General features: G+C 48.3%; 3 protein-coding genes across 3 annotated transcripts in view; 2 read left to right on the top strand and 1 right to left on the bottom strand.

Moving 5' to 3' along the window:
• Positions 1-16,705, top strand: part of LOC136527936 (protein DECREASED SIZE EXCLUSION LIMIT 1-like) — an 81,747-nt gene that overhangs the window by 43,891 nt on the left and 21,151 nt on the right. The window lies entirely within an intron of this gene.
• Positions 1,150-1,614, top strand: LOC136528544 (uncharacterized). Its single transcript, XM_066521518.1, has one exon. It carries the CDS (start codon positions 1,150-1,152, stop codon positions 1,612-1,614), a length of 465 nt encoding a protein of 154 aa, XP_066377615.1.
• On the bottom strand, positions 10,621-11,370 carry LOC136528542 (uncharacterized). The gene has a single exon (XM_066521517.1). It carries the CDS (start codon positions 11,368-11,370, stop codon positions 10,621-10,623), a length of 750 nt encoding a protein of 249 aa, XP_066377614.1.

Raw genomic sequence — 16,705 nt, 5'->3', positions numbered from 1 at the left:
CCTAAGTGTCAGCCACCGCAGCTAGTCACCCGGCCTCTGGGTCCCTCGGTCCAAGCCCCACGTCCGTCCTTCACCGCTCCCGGTCTGTCGGCACGGCACGTCCTCCTTAACCTTCACCTCGCCGTCGACCACCGCATCCGAGCTCCACACCTGCACAACACAAGCCAAAAGACATGTCGCACACATAGCTTTCTCCATGGTAGGGTTAGTCACCACTCAACCCACTTCGTGGATCACATTGACAATCACTCATCATAAAACGAACACACAAGGGTACTTGTCAACCTTGTGTTCGCAGATCCAACACAGAGTTGATCAAAAGTACCCGTCCCATGTTGTTGAGCAATGAAGCATTTTCGGTTGAGATAATTCATAATAGTATCATCTAAATATTACACGTGCATATATGATTAGGAAAAAAATTGGGTGAGGATCATCCCTCCTAGGACGTCGTGCGGATTATGCTGCTGGTAGGTGGGCCACGTCAACCACACGTCCCGACCGTGTTTTCGTAGGGATGGTCCATGCTGAATTTTTTTTTCCGATGAGTATAACGCACGGACATTCATCGACGCCATGGTCATTTGCATCAAGGAGTTTAATCGCACGGACAAACCCCACCAGTGTTGTGTTGTCGACCTACGTGTATATATAGTACTACAATATAAATACCTACAGTATAGCAGAGAATGTCGCCCACGACTGGTGCGTGCTCTGCTCACTACAAGTTGTGAAGCACTGAAGCTCCTTCGCCAAGAGACCCAAGCGGCCGCGCACGGTTTGCAGGACTCCGACTCATATTCCCTTACGCCCCTCCCCTGCCTCTCTGCCTGTTTCCGACTAGACTCCGGCACGATCTCGCGGCCTATGTCCGAGCGGGAAACCAAGTCGGCAAGCTACGGGCGCCCATAAATATAAACGACACCTGCCGCCTGCATTTGATTCCCTACCAAAACCAATCGATCGAACTCGAACCAGCTCACCGTAGCGGCGGCGGCCATGGAGAAGCTCGTGGCCATGATGGCCTTCTGCGAGGCACCGCTCGACGGCACCTTGGCTCCGTCGGGGGCCACCGGGTACTACGGCGCCTCCGCAACCGGCGGCGGCAACGTGGTGGCGTTGCTGGCCGCAGCCACGAAGAAGTGGCCGATGGAGAAGCTCGCTGCCACAATGGCCTTCTGCGAGGCGCTGCTCGACGGCACCTCGGCACCGTCGTCGGGTGCCGCCGGGTACGGCTCCTCCGCAACGGGCGGCGGCAATGTGGTGGCGCTGCTGGACGCAGCCACGAAGAAGTGGCCGGTGGAGAAGCTCGTGGCCACGATGGCCTTCTGCGAGGCGCCACTCGACGGCACCTCGGCTCCGTCGTCGGTGGCCGCCAGAGGGGCCAGCGCCTCCGCAACTGGCGGCGGCAACGTGGTGGCGTTGCTGGACGCGGCCGCGAAGAAGTGGCCGGTGGAGAGGCTCGTGACCACACTGGCTTTCTGCGAGGCGCCGTTCGATGGCACCTTCGACGGTACCACCTCGGCTCCGTCGTCGGGTGCCGCCGGGGCAGCAGCGCCTCGGCAGCCAACGTCCCCGAGGCCGGCGGCGGCGGCGAAGACGCGGCGGCGTTGAGGCGGGCGTGGCTGGCCGACGCCAAGAAGGAGTGGCCGTTGCGGGAGCACCGGCTGCTGCGCGAGAAGGCTGGGAGCGTCGTCGATGGGCTAGCGATCTTCGAGACCGTCGCCTTGCAGTGACCAAGGAGATTGTTCTTTTTTCCTGTTGTTTTCCTAGTCCTTTTTCTTTGTTATGTTTGATCTTCACGAGCAATTCATCGGCGAACAGTAGAAAACGTAGGTGTCTCCGTTTACCAAATTACTCCTAGTCTGTTAAGGCTGCATTACTAGACTTTTTGCTGAGTTTTGTTCAAATTTAGTATTCAAAGAGTCAATTTTTCAATTGCGTTGTCATTATGTCAAATTCATGCTCGTGAGACTTAAGAATTGTTGCAACCGATGTATCAGATTTGAATCGTTCCCAACAACGGTTTACCTGCATATCTCTAGTTCTTTCTTTGCCTCTGCCTTCTACGACTGACAATGGATCAGGATTCGGCCCCACTCCGATCCTAGTTTATTATTGACCGGTCCAATTCCACTCCAGCCCTCACTGATTTGATTCGACTCAATCCAATGCAATCCATAATTTCACAGTATCCTAATCCACTCCGATCCTATTTTGAGCCAAAGGCCTACGCCTTCACAAACATGTGCTGCCACTAGCAACGTGCTGCTACTAGGCACTGCAAGGGCTTTCCCAAACAATTAGCATGTAGTACTGCTACTAAGAATTAGCAACGTGCTGCTACTAAACAGATCATAGGAGTAGCTCATAAATAAAAATAAACTATAAGATACATCCACCAGGTTCTTCATCTATTACAATTTTCCCATGCAAATTGACTTAAATTAAGAATAGTCTCATGCAAATGTCTTTATTTTGGGCATTTTCTTCAAATCTTGGATCCTTCAAATGGATGAACACTTCAGCACTGGGACCTGAAACACACTGATAGAGTTCAGTATGAACAAGGCACCAAGTCGATATGGTTGATTGAAACACAAACATGAACACTACATTTGCATCCCGACTATGAAATGGAATTTCTCTGAAATAATGCAAACATTAACACTACATTCTTCTGCAAAAAAAATTTCTGAACATCAAAGGGGGCATAATTACCTGCATATACTATCTGGCCATGTGCAGTCTTGACTCTTGTGGCCATGTACACAAGACAGGGAAGGGAACCAGCTCAAGAGTCAAGAACATGCACTGCACATAGAAGTTTCAAAGGGGACTAATTAGATTGCTGCTCTGGATCACTAGTTTCAACTGAGGGATAAGCTCCGGCCACAAGTTATCCTTGTGCAGAGATTCTTGGACTGTAAATGTAGCTGTAAGCCCTGCTTCCCAGGCACATTTAGTGTATTTAAGTTTTTAGTTAATCTATGTCATTAAGTCCTTGGGTAGCTCAAGAGTTGTGCGGGTACCCAGGCAGCTATTCTGTCTAGTTAAAGCTCTAGTGAGCTGTATGTAATCAATGCAGTACTTATCCTCTATATATTGCAATGCAGTCGCCTGGGAGAGTTGCCCTGGCTGATTGTTTTCTCTGTTACCTCCAACAATTGGTATCAGAGAGTAGGTTAGACACCTTCTCACCTTCTCATCTTCTCCATGACGTCAACCTCCTCTGAGCGCCGGGCTAGGAAGACCAAGGGAGCCACTGAGGGCGAGCTGGGCGACCCCTCTGGCAGGGCTGCGCGCCTAAAGGCAGCAGAGGAGGCGGCGGCGCTGGCTGTCGAGGCGGCACAGCAGGCTGCAGCAGCCGCGGAGGCGGCGGCCAGGACAGCGCAGGAGCTGCGGGCGGAGATAGCAGCAGAGAAGGGAGATGAGGAGGAGGAGGAGGAGGAAGAAGAGGAGGACCGGAGGAACCGGCGGCCGCGGACTCCGCCGCGGGACAGGCGCCGTTCGCAGTCACCACTGCGTGACCGAAGGCGTCGTGGCGGCGGTCGCTATGAGTCGCCGCAAGGCAGGGTGGTCTACCGCGATTCCGGCAGCGGCACATCATGGCCAATGCTGGACAAGACCAATTATTATGAGTGGAGCCAGACGATGAAGCTCAGGATGCAGGCGCGCGACCTCTGGGAAGCTGTCGAAGGAGGCCCAGTGCAGTTTCGCGACGATAGGCGAGCTCTGGAGGTGATCGTCGCTGCTGTGCCCAAGGAGTTGGGGCTCCCGCTCCTTGACAAGGCGACGGCAAAAGAGGCATGGGATGCCATCGCTGCGACTCGTATCGGTGTGGACAGGGTCCGCCGAGCGACGTTGCAGCGACTGCGTCGGGAGTGGGAGAACATTGACGTCAAGCCTGGCGAGCCGGTGGAGGATTTTGCCCTGCGGCTGTCAACTCTGCACCAGCAGCTGGTGCTTCATGGAGACAGGGACATCGATGAGGCGCGTGTCGTGGAAAAGTTTCTGCGCACGGTGCCGACCAAGTACGCGCAGATCGTCGTCGCCATTGAGCAGTTCCTCGACTTCGAGGCGCTCACGCTTGAAGAGGTGACAGGAAGGCTCAAGGCGGTGGATGACCGTGAAGCGCAAGCTGTGACAGAGCCGGTGTCCATCAACGGCAAGCTGCTGTACACTGAGGAGCAGTGGCGTGCGCGTTTGAGGAAGGAGAAGAAAGGCGCAGAAGAAGCTGGCGGTTCTGGTTTCAAGAACCAGCGCGGCGGTGGCGGAGGACGCAGCCGCGGAGGTGGACGCGGACGGGGCAGAGGTGCTGGCCGTGGCGGCGGATGTGGAGAAGGCAATGGCGCCGGCCGTGTTGGCCCCAACACGTGCCTCAACTGCCATCAGGAAGGGCATTGGGCGTGTGAATGTCCCCAGCCGCGCCGTGATGGAACAGAGCGCGGCGGCGGGGGAGGAAATCGTGGTGAACGCGGCGGCGGAAACCGTGGAGGAGGCCGTGGCGGCGGTAACCAAGCTGGGCAGCAAGGAGGACATGAAGGGCGTGCCCAGTTTGCTGAGTGTGAGGAAGATGCAGCTCTGTTTCTGTCTCACTGCTTCATTGAGATGGAACAGAGCACGCCGGAGCTCAACTATACAGCGCAGCGCGTTGAGTTCTTTGAGCCACGTGCGCGTGCCTATCTGGGAGCAGATGATGAAGAGATGGCTGGCGGCTGGTACCTTGATTCAGGCGCAACACACCACATGACTGGGCGGCGTGACATGTTTTCAGACCTGAACACGGACGTTCGAGGCACGGTTCGGTTCGGGGACGCGTCCAAGGTGGAAATCAAGGGCGTTGGCTCAATTGTTTTTGAAGCAAAGACTGGTGAGCATCGTGTTCTTCATGGAGTTTATTTCATTCCGGCATTGAAGAATTCGATCATGAGCCTCGGTCAACTTGATGAGAATGGCTCAAAGGTGGTGATTGATGATGGAGTACTGCGGATTTGGGAACGCAGCAGCGGTCGCCTACTGGCCAAGGTGAGGCGTGGCGCGAACCGGCTGTATGTACTGCATATGAAGACAGCACAGCCAGTGTGTCTTGCTGCGCGCAGGGATGAGGAGGCGTGGCAATGGCATGAGCGTTTTGGGCATCTGAATTTTGAGGCCCTGCGGAGGCTTGGCAAGGAGGAAATGGCAAGAGGGATGCCAAAGATCGATCATGTTGAGCAAGTGTGTGACACTTGTGTCACCACCAAACAGAGGAGGTGATCATTTCCTGCTGCAGCAACATATCGTGCTCAGGATCACCTTGAATTGGTGCATGGTGATCTCTGTGGGCTAGTTACACCAGCAACTTCGGCAGGTAATCGCTATATTCTGCTGCTTGTAGATGATGCCACACGATTCATGTGGGCAGTGCTGCTGTCATCTAAGGATGCTGCAGCAGATGCTATCAAGAAGGTGAAGGCTGCTGTAGAGGTGGAGAGTGGGCGTAAACTGAAAGCTCTGCGCACAGATAATGGAGGAGAGTTTACTGTTGCAGAATTTGCTGCTTATTGTGCCAATGAAGGAGTCAAAAGGCATTACAGTGCTCCTCATTCACCACAGCAGAATGGCGTGGTGGAGCGTAGAAATCAAACCGTGGTGGCCATGGCACGTGCCTTACTCAAGCAGCGCCAGATGCCAGCCAAGTTTTGGGGGGAGGCAGTGATGACTGCTGTGCATATTCTGAATCGGTCACCAACCAAGGCTCTAGGTGATGTCACTCCCTATGAAGCATGGCATGGCTGAGCACCCACTGTTGGCCATCTGAAGGTGTTTGGTTGTGTGGCATATACTCGCCGTTTGTCTCAGCTCAGGAAACTTGATGATCGTGGTGAAGCTGGAGTATTTATTGGCTATGCTGAAGGAGCCAAAGCCTATCGAGTTTTTGATCCAGCATCTCAGCGTGTACGTGTCAGCCGAGATGTGGTTTTTGATGAAGGAAGAGGTTGGGATTGGACATCACCAGCAGCAGGTACGTCTGGGGCAGCTGGTAGTGATTTTGTGGTGGAATTTCCTTGGGAGGAAGAAGTCCCTGGAGCTGGAGGTTCAGTGCAGTCACACTCATCTCCTCAGCCCCATTCTGCCTCACCTGAAGCTTTCCCAGCAGCAGAATCGGTGCTTGATGCAGGAGAAGAGGTGTCTGAGACATCCAGAACGCCTTCACCACCACCAACTCCAGCCAGCCCACAAGTGGAGCACGTGACTCCCTTGGAAGATGATGAGGAACGGCTGGACACTTATCACAACGACGAGCAGCTACGCTATCGTACCATAGATGGCATATTGGGCGGGGAACAGGAAGTTCCGCCGCTGGCGCAGTGCTTGTTCGCAGAGCTCCACCTCACCCACTCTGGGGAACCCATTTCTTATGCAGAGGCAAAAGATGATCCTGCATGGTAGGCAGCAATGAAAGAGGAGCTGCGCGCTGTTGAGCGCAATGGCACCTGGGAGCTTGTGTCTCCCCGAGCTGGCCATCGGCCAATTTCTCTAAAATGGGTCTACAAGCTGAAGAAAGATGAGAAAGGAGATGTGATCAAGCACAAGGCTCGGCTTGTTGCTCGTGGGTTTGTGCAGCAAGAGGGTGTTGATTATGAGGATGTGTTCGCTCCTGTTGCGCGCATAGAATCAGTGAGACTGCTGCTTGCTCTAGCTGCCCAGGAAGGATGGACTGTTCATCATATGGATGTCAAGTCAGCTTTTCTAAATGGAGAGCTCAAGGAAGAAGTATATGTCCAGCAGCCACCTGGGTTTGCTATTCCTGGGGAAGAAAGCAAGGTATATCGCCTGCACAAAGCTTTGTATGGGCTGAAGCAGGCACCCAGGGTGTGGAACGCTAAGTTGGACTCTACTCTGAAGGAAATGGGGTTCAAACAGAGCAAACATGAAGCAGCAATTTACAGGAAAGGTTCAGAGGGCTCAGTGTTGCTGGTTGGGGTCTATGTTGATGATCTGATCATCACTGGAGCAGTCAAAGATGAAGTAAAGGCTTTCAAGGAAAGGATGAAATCCACCTTTGAGATGAGTGACTTGGGTTTGCTCAGTTTCTACCTTGGCATTGAAGTGCAGCAAGGCAAGAATGAGACCACCATGAGGCAGACTCACTATGCCAAGAAAATCCTAGAACTAGGAGGCATGTCTGATTGCAATCCAGCAGCTACACCAATGGAAGAGCGCCTGAAGCTCAGCAAGCATAGCACTGCCAAGAAGGTGGATCCAACTCAGTATAGGAGGCTGGTTGGAAGCTTGAGATACCTGGTTCATACCAGGCCTGATTTGGCTTTCTCAGTGGGCTATGTGAGCAGATTCTTGGAGAAACCAACCACTGAGCACCAGCAAGAAGTCAAGAGGGTGCTGAGGTACTTGGCTGGAACATTGGACTATGGTCTGCAGTTCAAAAGAGCCCCAAATTCTGCTAGGTTTGTGGGCTACTGTGATTCAGACCTAGCCGGTGATATTGACTCCAGCAAAAGCACAACAGGTTGTCTGTTCTTTTTTGGCAATAGCTTGGTCAGCTGGCAATCTATCAAGCAGAGGGTGGTGGCTTTGTCTAGTTGTGAGGCTGAATATGTGGCTATGACTTCAGCAGCAACACAAGCCCTGTGGCTGTCAAGATTGTTGGCTGATTTGTTGGGAAGAAAGGTGGAGACTGTGGAACTGAGGGTTAACAACAAGTCTACAATTGCACTTGCTAAGAACCCTGTCTTCCATGACAGGAGCAAACATATCAGAGTTAAGCAACATTTTATCAGGGATTGTAATGAAGAAGGCAGCATCAGGACTGAGTACATCCCTACAGCTGATCAATTGGCAGACATTCTCACTAAGGCTTTGGGCAAGGCCAAGCTTGAAGATATGAGAAGCAGAATTGGCATCAAGCAGATCAAGAAGGGTTGAAGCAGGTCTTAGGGGGAGAACTGTAGCTGTAAGCCCTGCTTCCCAGGCACATTTAGTGTATTTAAGTTTTTAGTTAATCTATGTCATTAAGTCCTTGGGTAGCTCAAGAGTTGTGCGGGTACCCAGGCAGCTATTCTGTCTAGTTAAAGCTCTAGTGAGCTGTATGTAATCAATGCAGTACTTATCCTCTATATATTGCAATGCAGTCGCCTGGGAGAGTTGCCCTGGCTGATTGTTTTCTCTGTTACCTCCAACAGTAAATGTTCAGTTTCAAAGTAAGACTAACAGATAATTTTAGGGGGCAGTAAAATAGTAATCGATAGAAGCTTGGAAAAAGCTATCCCATTTTATATATTAGATTAGACTTACAATTTCGGTATAAATAAACGTAAAATATCAGCAATACCAGTACATGACAAGAAGAACTAGCACATAGAAGTTACTCTAAGTTACTACCCTGGACATGGCTTAGCAGTTCAGCTTGTAAACAAAAAAGTACAGAACTGAAACATAGACCTACCCTGGACATGGCTTCTGATTCAGTTCAGAAATAAACAAAATAAAATACTAAGGGATTTCTCTTTCTGAACCTAGGTACATTATATTAACACTTCAAGTGTTTCTGGAGCAAGTGATGTTCTGTTTTCCCCAAGAATCCTTCCGGCTGCACTAAAAGCTGACTCTGATGACACCGTGCTAACCGGGATAGCTAGGAAATCTCTAGCCATCAGAGATAAGATTGGGAACACATCAGAATTCTTCTTCCACCAAGCAAGGACATTGAAGTTCTCATCTGGCCTCATGAAAACTATAGGGTCCTCTAAATATGTATCCAATTCTGATCTTTCAGCTCTAAATATGCAAATCTCGAAACTCAAGGTCTCGTGCTGAAAACTATAGTACAGAATTGGATACATATTTAGAGGACCCTATAGTTTTCGTGAGGCCAGATGAGAACTTCAATGTCCTTGCTTGGTGGAAGAAGAATTCTGATGTGTTCCCAATCTTATCTCTGATGGCTAGAGATTTCCTAGCTATCCCGGTTAGCACGGTGTCATCAGAGTCAGCTTTTAGTGCAGCCGGAAGGATTCTTGGGAAAAACAGAACATCACTTGCTCCAGAAACACTTGAAGTGTTAATATAATGTACCTAGGTTCAGAAAGAGAAATCCCTTAGTATTTTATTTCGTTTATTTCTGAACTGAATCAGAAGCCATGTCCAGGGTAGGTCTATGTTTCAGTTCTGTACTTTTTTGTTTACAAGCTGAACTGCTAAGCCATGTCCAGGGTAGTAACTTAGAGTAACTTCTATGTGCTAGTTCTTCTTGTCATGTACTGGTATTGCTGATATTTTAAGTTTATTTATACCGAAATTGTAAGTCTAATCTAATATATAAAATGGGCTAGCTTTTTCCAAGCTTCTATCGATTACTATTTTACTGCCCCCTAAAATTATCTGTTAGTCTTACTTTGAAACTGAACATTTACAGTCCAAGAATCTCTGCACAAGGATAACTTGTGGCCGGAGCTTATCCCTCAGTTGAAACTAGTGATCCAGAGCAGCAATCTAATTAGTCCCCTTTGAAACTTCTATGTGCAGTGCATGTTCTTGACTCTTGAGCTGGTTCCCTTCCCTGTCTTGTGTACATGGCCACAAGAGTCAAGACTGCACATGGCCAGATAGTATATGCAGGTAATTATGCCCCCTTTGATGTTCAGAAATTTTTTTTGCAGAAGAATGTAGTGTTAATGTTTGCATTATTTCAGAGAAATTCCATTTCATAGTTGGGATGCAAATGTAGTGTTCATGTTTGTGTTTCAATCAACCATATCGACTTGGTGCCTTGCTCATACTGAACTCTATCAGTGTGTTTCAGGTCCCAGTGCTGAAGTGTTCATCCATTTGAAGGATCCAAGATGTGATGAAAATGCCCAAAATAAAGACATTTGCATGAGACTATTCTTAATTTAAGTCAATTTGCATGGGAAAATTGTAATAGATGAAGAACCTGGTGGATGTATGTTATAGTTTATTTTTATTTATGAGCTACTCCTATGATCTGTTTAGTAGCAGCACGTTGCTAATTCTTAGTAGCAGTACTACATGCTAATTGTTTGGGAAAGCCCTTGAGAAGGCCCTTTCAGTGCCTAGTAGCAGCACGTTGCTAGTGGCAGCACATGTTTGTGAAGGCCCTTGGATCGTAGGCCCTTGGGCTCAAAATAGGATCGGAGTGGATTAGGATACTGTGAAACTATGGATTGCATTGGATTGAGTCGAATCAAATAAGTGAGGGCTGGAGTGGAATTGAATCAAATAAACTAGGATCGGAGTGGGGCCGAATCCTGATCCATTGTCAGTCGGAGGCAAAGAAAGAACTAGAGATATGCAGGTAAACCGCTGTTGGGAACGATTCAAATCTGATGCATCGGTTGCCACAATTCTTAAGTCTCGCGAGTCACGAGCATGAATTTGACATAATGACAACGCAATTGAAAAATTGACTCTTTGAACACTAAATTTGAACAAAACTCAGCAAAAAGTCTAGTAATGCAGCCTTAACAGACTAGGAGTAATTTGGTAAACGGAGACACCTACGTTTTCTACTGTTCACCGATGAATTGCTCGTGAAGATCAAACATAACAAAGAAAAAGGACTAGGAAAACAACAGGAAAAAAGAACAATCTCCTTGGTCACTGCAAGGCGACGGTCTCGAAGATCGCCAGCCCATCGACGACGCTCCCAGCCTTCTCGCGCAGCAGCCGGTGCTCCCGCAACGGCCACTCCTTCTTGGCGTCGGCCAGCCACGCCCGCCTCAACGCCGCCGCGTCTTCGCCGCCGCCGCCGGCCTCGGGGACGTTGGCTGCCGAGGCGCTGCTGCCCCCGGCGGCACCCGACGACGGAGCCGAGGTGGTACCGTCGAAGGTGCCATCGAACGGCGCCTCGCAGAAAGCCAGTGTGGTCACGAGCCTCTCCACCGGCCACTTCTTCGCGGCCGCGTCCAGCAACGCCACCACGTTGCCGCCGCCAGTTGCGGAGGCGCTGGCCCCTCTGGCGGCCACCGACGACGGAGCCGAGGTGCCGTCGAAGGTGCCGTCGAGTGGCGCCTCGCAGAAGGCCATCGTGGCCACGAGCTTCTCCACCGGCCACTTCTTCGTGGCTGCGTCCAGCAGCGCCACCACATTTCCGCCGCCCGTTGCGGAGGAGCCGTACCCGGCGGCACCCGACGACGGTGCCGAGGTGCCGTCGAGCGGCACCTCGCAGAAGGCCATCGTGGCAACGAGCTTCTCCATCGGCCACTTCTTCGTGGCTGCGGCCAGCAAGGCCACCACGTCGCCGCCGCCGGTTGCGGAGGCGCCGTAGTACCCGGTGGCCCCCGACGGAGCCAAGGTGCCGTCGAGCGGTGCCTCGCAGAAGGCCATCATGGCCACGAGCTTCTCCATGGCCGCCGCCGCTACAGTGAGCTGGTTCGAGTTCGATCGATTGGTTTTGGTAGAGAATCAAACGCAGGCGGCGTTTATATTTATGGGCGCCCGTTGCCGACTTGGTTTCCCGCTCGGACATAGGTCTCGAGATCGTGCCGGAGTCTAGCCGGAAACAGGCAGAGAGGCAGGGGAGGGGCGTAAGGGAATATGAGTCGGAGTCCTGCAAACCGTGCGCGGCGGAGACATCGGCCGCTTGGGTCTCTTGGCGAAGGAGCTTCAGTGCTTCACAACTTGTCACTGCTACAGGATGGACTCGTTGTCCCAGGCGGTAATGGCCTTTAGTCCTGGTTACTGCACCGGAACAATGATCTCGAGACTAAAGGTGGAACCTTCAGTCATGGGTCATCGGTTAGTGTTACCAATCGGGACTAAAGGCCCTCCAGCCGAGCAAACGTGGCCGCACCCTTTAGTCCCGGTTGATATCCCCAACCGGGACTAAATGTTCCTTTTCTTTTTCTTTTTTTGTTTAATTTGTTTTCAGTTCAGTTACACATATTTGTTTAATATATACTACTCCGTTTTCATTTACTTGTCACCGAACTATTACTGTAGCAATTTTGACCCTACGTTTTTTTCTGCAAAAGATTTTTAGATACATCAAGTTTTCACATATATGATTCTTTATTGAACATACTTCATTAGTGTTATATACATTGAAGTATCTAAGATTTTTTTAAAAGAAAAAACAGATGGTCAAATTTGCTACAGTAAATGGTCGCTGACAAGTAAACCCAAACGGAGGGAAGTAATATGTTTTTATGTACGTATTCTACGCTGCTAATATAAATACACGCACGCATATAATTACATCTAATTCTCATCTCGAGTATTATTATATTCGAATAAAGTATGAAACTATATATATTATAGATATATATGTATATATACAACATTTCATAATCTTGTTCTCGAAAATAACAATATCAATAAACATTTAATTTACATCATTAGTTTCTTAGGATCAAAGTAGAACTCGCCGTTGGGATTTAGCACTTTTTCTAGAAGATATCCTGCTATTGACTCTTGAACTGCTTTCAGATGGTCTTTTTGCATGACCCTTCGTTTCAACCATTCAGTCTTGCATTTGAAATAAAAGAAAAAGTATTAATACATATATATATATATATTCATTTAAAAATAAATAAAAAATTGATATATACGTACTCTGAGTACATCTTCAGGAGTTTTTCTTATGTGTGCAGTGATAAATTCACAAACGTAGTATCCACACAAGTTATTATCTGGTTGCTGCCGCAAACACCACTGTACGAGAAGAAGATTATTCTCATCATCTCACATGTAAATTAAAGTACGATATAGTAATTAAACACGTGGGGAAGTATATATAGTACAACTTACTGGTATTTCAACTACATTAAGTGGTGCCTTGCAATCCTTGCGGTGTTGCCGAATAAACTCTTTTCAAACCCTGTGCGACCAATAATGTACGATCGTTAATAAATTATGACAAAGTCTATTCAATAATAGTTGTGCGCGAGATATCGAAATTACCCCTGGTCTATCATATCTTGGTATAGTGCTCGCTCTTTTCTCAATGAGTTCAAGATTACTAACCGACTTGAGTTTAACTCAATGACAATGAGTATCCAGTGAAACCTGCATTGGTTTATACACACACGTACATGCATATAAGTTGTATTGATATTACATAAAATGCGTAGACTACATTATTATTAACACTTACTCAAAGTTGTACGGGAAAAGTATTGTTGTCTTGTCGTGCTGCTTCACGAAGAACTTCATGATATTCGTCTATGCTTCAGATACCCAGTGCTCCTTGACAATAATATCGGTTTTGAATACGATATAAGGATCAATGAAGCCAACACTGGTGTCTTGTATTCTTTGGAGCTCTGACATCTGGAATCTGTATATAAATATAAGTTACATGTGAGGATAATTATATACACGTACGCATGGAAGTGAGTTTATTAAATAAAAGTAAGAATCACTTACAAACAAAAAGAGCTAATGATTGATTTGTCCAGAGCGTCCAAGTGGTATAGTTGATGTAATTCTTCGAAACTAATATGTAAGATGTTATCGCCACGGAAGTAATGATGGTCTCTAAATCTGACAAAGATCCACTGCTCACCCCTGCCACACGCCAGCATGTACCACTTGTTGAGTAAGTATATTTGCGTACCTAATTCATTCAGAGCCGCAGGGTTGTACAGACTTTTGCCAAATTTATAAGTCTTCCAGGTATCAACTTCCAGGTTCTGGATTGGAGCTTTGCCCGTCACTTGATCCAAGGTTAAACCAGTTTGTTCAAAAAAAACATTAAGGTCTTGAACCGACACTTCTCCAGAGTTGTCTGGTCGATAGACTTCTATGTTGGAACCATATTCATTAGCAACAACAAGATTTTGCATTGGTTGCTTCTGTTGTCCGAGCTGTGGGACATTCTTCCCTGATGCTCTTTTCCTTTTTTTATGTGCATCATGTGACTTCACGAGGGAGCGGTCATAGTCTGATAGTGGCGGAGGCTTACGAACTTCAAGCATCTTTTTCTTGTGAGCTTTGACCTTCTGCCTCAGCTGATCTCATGGTATGTAAAAGTACGACTTCTCCTTAAGCTTTGCTTGTCTTTGCTTTTGGATATCTATAAAAAAATCTTTCACTTTTTTGTCTTCTTCAGCTGCTATTTGCTCATCAGTCTTTTCAGGAAGTATTTCTTGAGAAATAACTCTTTTTTTTGGGCCTTTTTTGCCGTCGGGACCTTAGACGTCTTTGTAGTGCGTCGCTGTGGAGGGGGTGGGGGCGGTGTTGGAGACCGGCGTGGAAGCGATGAGGCCGGTGTTGGAGTCCGGCGTGGAGGCGTTGGAGATCGTTGTGGAGGCGGTGGGACCGGTGTAGGAGTTGGAGATCATTGTGGGGATGAAGTCGTCTCGCCCCCCGCGACGTTGTGATGAGATGGGGAATGAATGATTGGGCTAGGCTGGGGGGAGACCCTGCTACAAAAATAAGTTATGGGTCAATTATTTTTGAAGCCAATATAAAATTAATGGAAAATAATATTTCATTCACTTTCATTCGTACCTAGGGTGAGGTAGGGGAAGTGGTGGCGCCCTAGGAATGATGATGAAGCGTTTGCGCCATTGAATAAATGTCTTCTCTGCTTCTCCTAGTGTCTTCTCCCCATCACCGCCTTCAATATCAAGAGGAACATTGCTGTAATCTTTGAGCACTCTATCAACCGAGACGCTAGCATATCCAGGTTGAATAACTGACCCATGGATTCTTTGTGTCTTCGTTCGGTCTATTGGAGATACAACCCCGACAGCCACCATGATTGATGCATTATTACCATCTGGAATGTGCAGCTCACATGTTGTTAGAGGCTCGGTAATGCCATCAATAGGGAATCGCAACCCAGCGTCACCTTGAATAACTAGCAGCTCCGTGGAAGCACAACTGCTTTTCATCTGACCAACGGGGCTAATGGTGACTCCCGGCGTTGATTGCGATTGCATTTGACTCATTGCTAGCTGCACTTGCCTCTTGATCTCCTCCTGCATTCTTGCCTCAAGAGATTTTTCTCGTTCACGTGATTCAAGCAATGCTTGTCGTGACTCATTAACAAATTGCTTCAATATACGGATTCGGTCTACCTCCTCATCCTTCTTTCTCTGGCGGCTTCTGTAGGTATCCTTGTCTGCTGGGAATGCTAGTAGCCACGGAACTGCCCCATAGCCTCTTGTTCGACCACCGTATTCAGGATTCTCTAGGGCATATGTTAATTCATCATTTTCTCAGTTGGGCTTGAAAACACCACTATCAGCTTCTTCCCTAGCACGAGCTGAACACGGTCTGCAAGTTCAACTAGTACGGATTTTCTATAATTTTCTAACTATTTTTAAGTTTTTCATTTCATGGAAAAATTAATTCTAAGATCACGTAAGCCGCCGGGGACGAGGATGGCGTGTGCTCCAGCGAGGACGAGCGAGGCATGATTTTGATGAACTAATTTAACTTTTGTTTATCCAAACATATATGCAAATCATCATGTGATTTTGAGCTAAAAATGACATATAAAATCATAATAAAGTCCAACATATAAAGTTACATATGCATCTACATCGCAAAAATGAGATAAGCTACTGATAAAACATAAGAGGATTAAGTTTGTTACCTCCAAAATCGAAGAGCAACACCAATGGAGGGGGAGAGAGCAAGAACAACAGCAAGCTGAAGAACAGAGGCAGCGAGTTTGAATGGAATGGCTCGGGCTCAGGGAGGAAGAAATGAGCTGGTGTATAGGCCGGGATAATTAGTCCCGGTTAGGGGGGCCGGCATCACCCAAACCGGGACTAAAAGCTTTAGTCCCGGTTGGTAATACCAACCGGGACTAAAGGTAAACCTTTAGTCCCGGTTGGTAATACCAGCCGGGACTAAAGATCCCTGCCCCGCGGACGACCGTTGGGCAGGGACCTTTAGTTCCGGTTGGTATAACCAACCGGGACTAAAGGGTCCTTTAGTCCCGGGGGCAAAAAATGCCGATGCTAATGCCAAATTGGAACATCGTTCTAAAGTCTGTTCTCTAGTAGTGTGTAGTGAGCAGAGCACGCACCAGTCACGGGCGACATTCTCTGCTAGACTGTAGGTATTTATATTGTAGTACTATATATACACGTAGGTCGACAACACAACACTGGTGGGGTTTGTTAGTGCGATTAAACTCCTTGATGCAAATGACCATGGCGTCGATGAATGTCCGTGCGTTATACTCATCAGAAAAAATCAGCATGGACCATCCCTACGAAAACACGGTCGGGACATGTGGTTGATGTGGCCCACCTACCAGCAGCACAATCCTCACGGCGTCCTGGTAGGGATGATCCTCACCCAATTTTTTTCCTAATCATGTATGCACGTGTAATATTTAGATGATAGTATTATGAATTATCTCAACCGAAAACACTTCATTGCTCAACAACATGGGATGGGTGCTTTTGATCAACTCTATGTCACGGTTCGGCCTGCTGACAAGCTACAAAGCCTGAGAAGCCCAAAGCCGAAGAGGGAAAGGATGCCCAACGCGAAATATGCTGGCCCAGAATGGGTGACCAGCAGGCCCGTTGCATCGGGTGAGCTTGCTGTCTAGCAACAGCTGTAAGCAAGGGGGTAGAAAAGGGGAATAGGAGTCTAGCTGTTTTTCGTCTTGGTTGGCGTCGGATTTAGGCGGCGAGCTATGACTCGAGTTGGCCGGCGGCAACCTTGCCCACCGGAGCTTGTAAACTCCATACTATCTAGTTCTAAATCAAACTCA

Source organism: Miscanthus floridulus, chromosome 19, assembly GCF_019320115.1.
Source record: "Miscanthus floridulus cultivar M001 chromosome 19, ASM1932011v1, whole genome shotgun sequence".
NCBI classification, from domain to species: domain Eukaryota; kingdom Viridiplantae; phylum Streptophyta; class Magnoliopsida; order Poales; family Poaceae; genus Miscanthus; species Miscanthus floridulus.
Note: the sequence above shows the minus strand (reverse complement) of the source record. Positions and strands in the feature narration are given on the sequence as shown.

Coding starts and splice junctions, on each gene's coding strand:
- LOC136528542 (XM_066521517.1), bottom strand. CDS start 11,370: ATGGAGAAGCTCGTGGCCATGATGGCCTTCTGCGAGGCACCGCTCGAC.
- LOC136528544 (XM_066521518.1), top strand. CDS start 1,150: ATGGAGAAGCTCGCTGCCACAATGGCCTTCTGCGAGGCGCTGCTCGAC.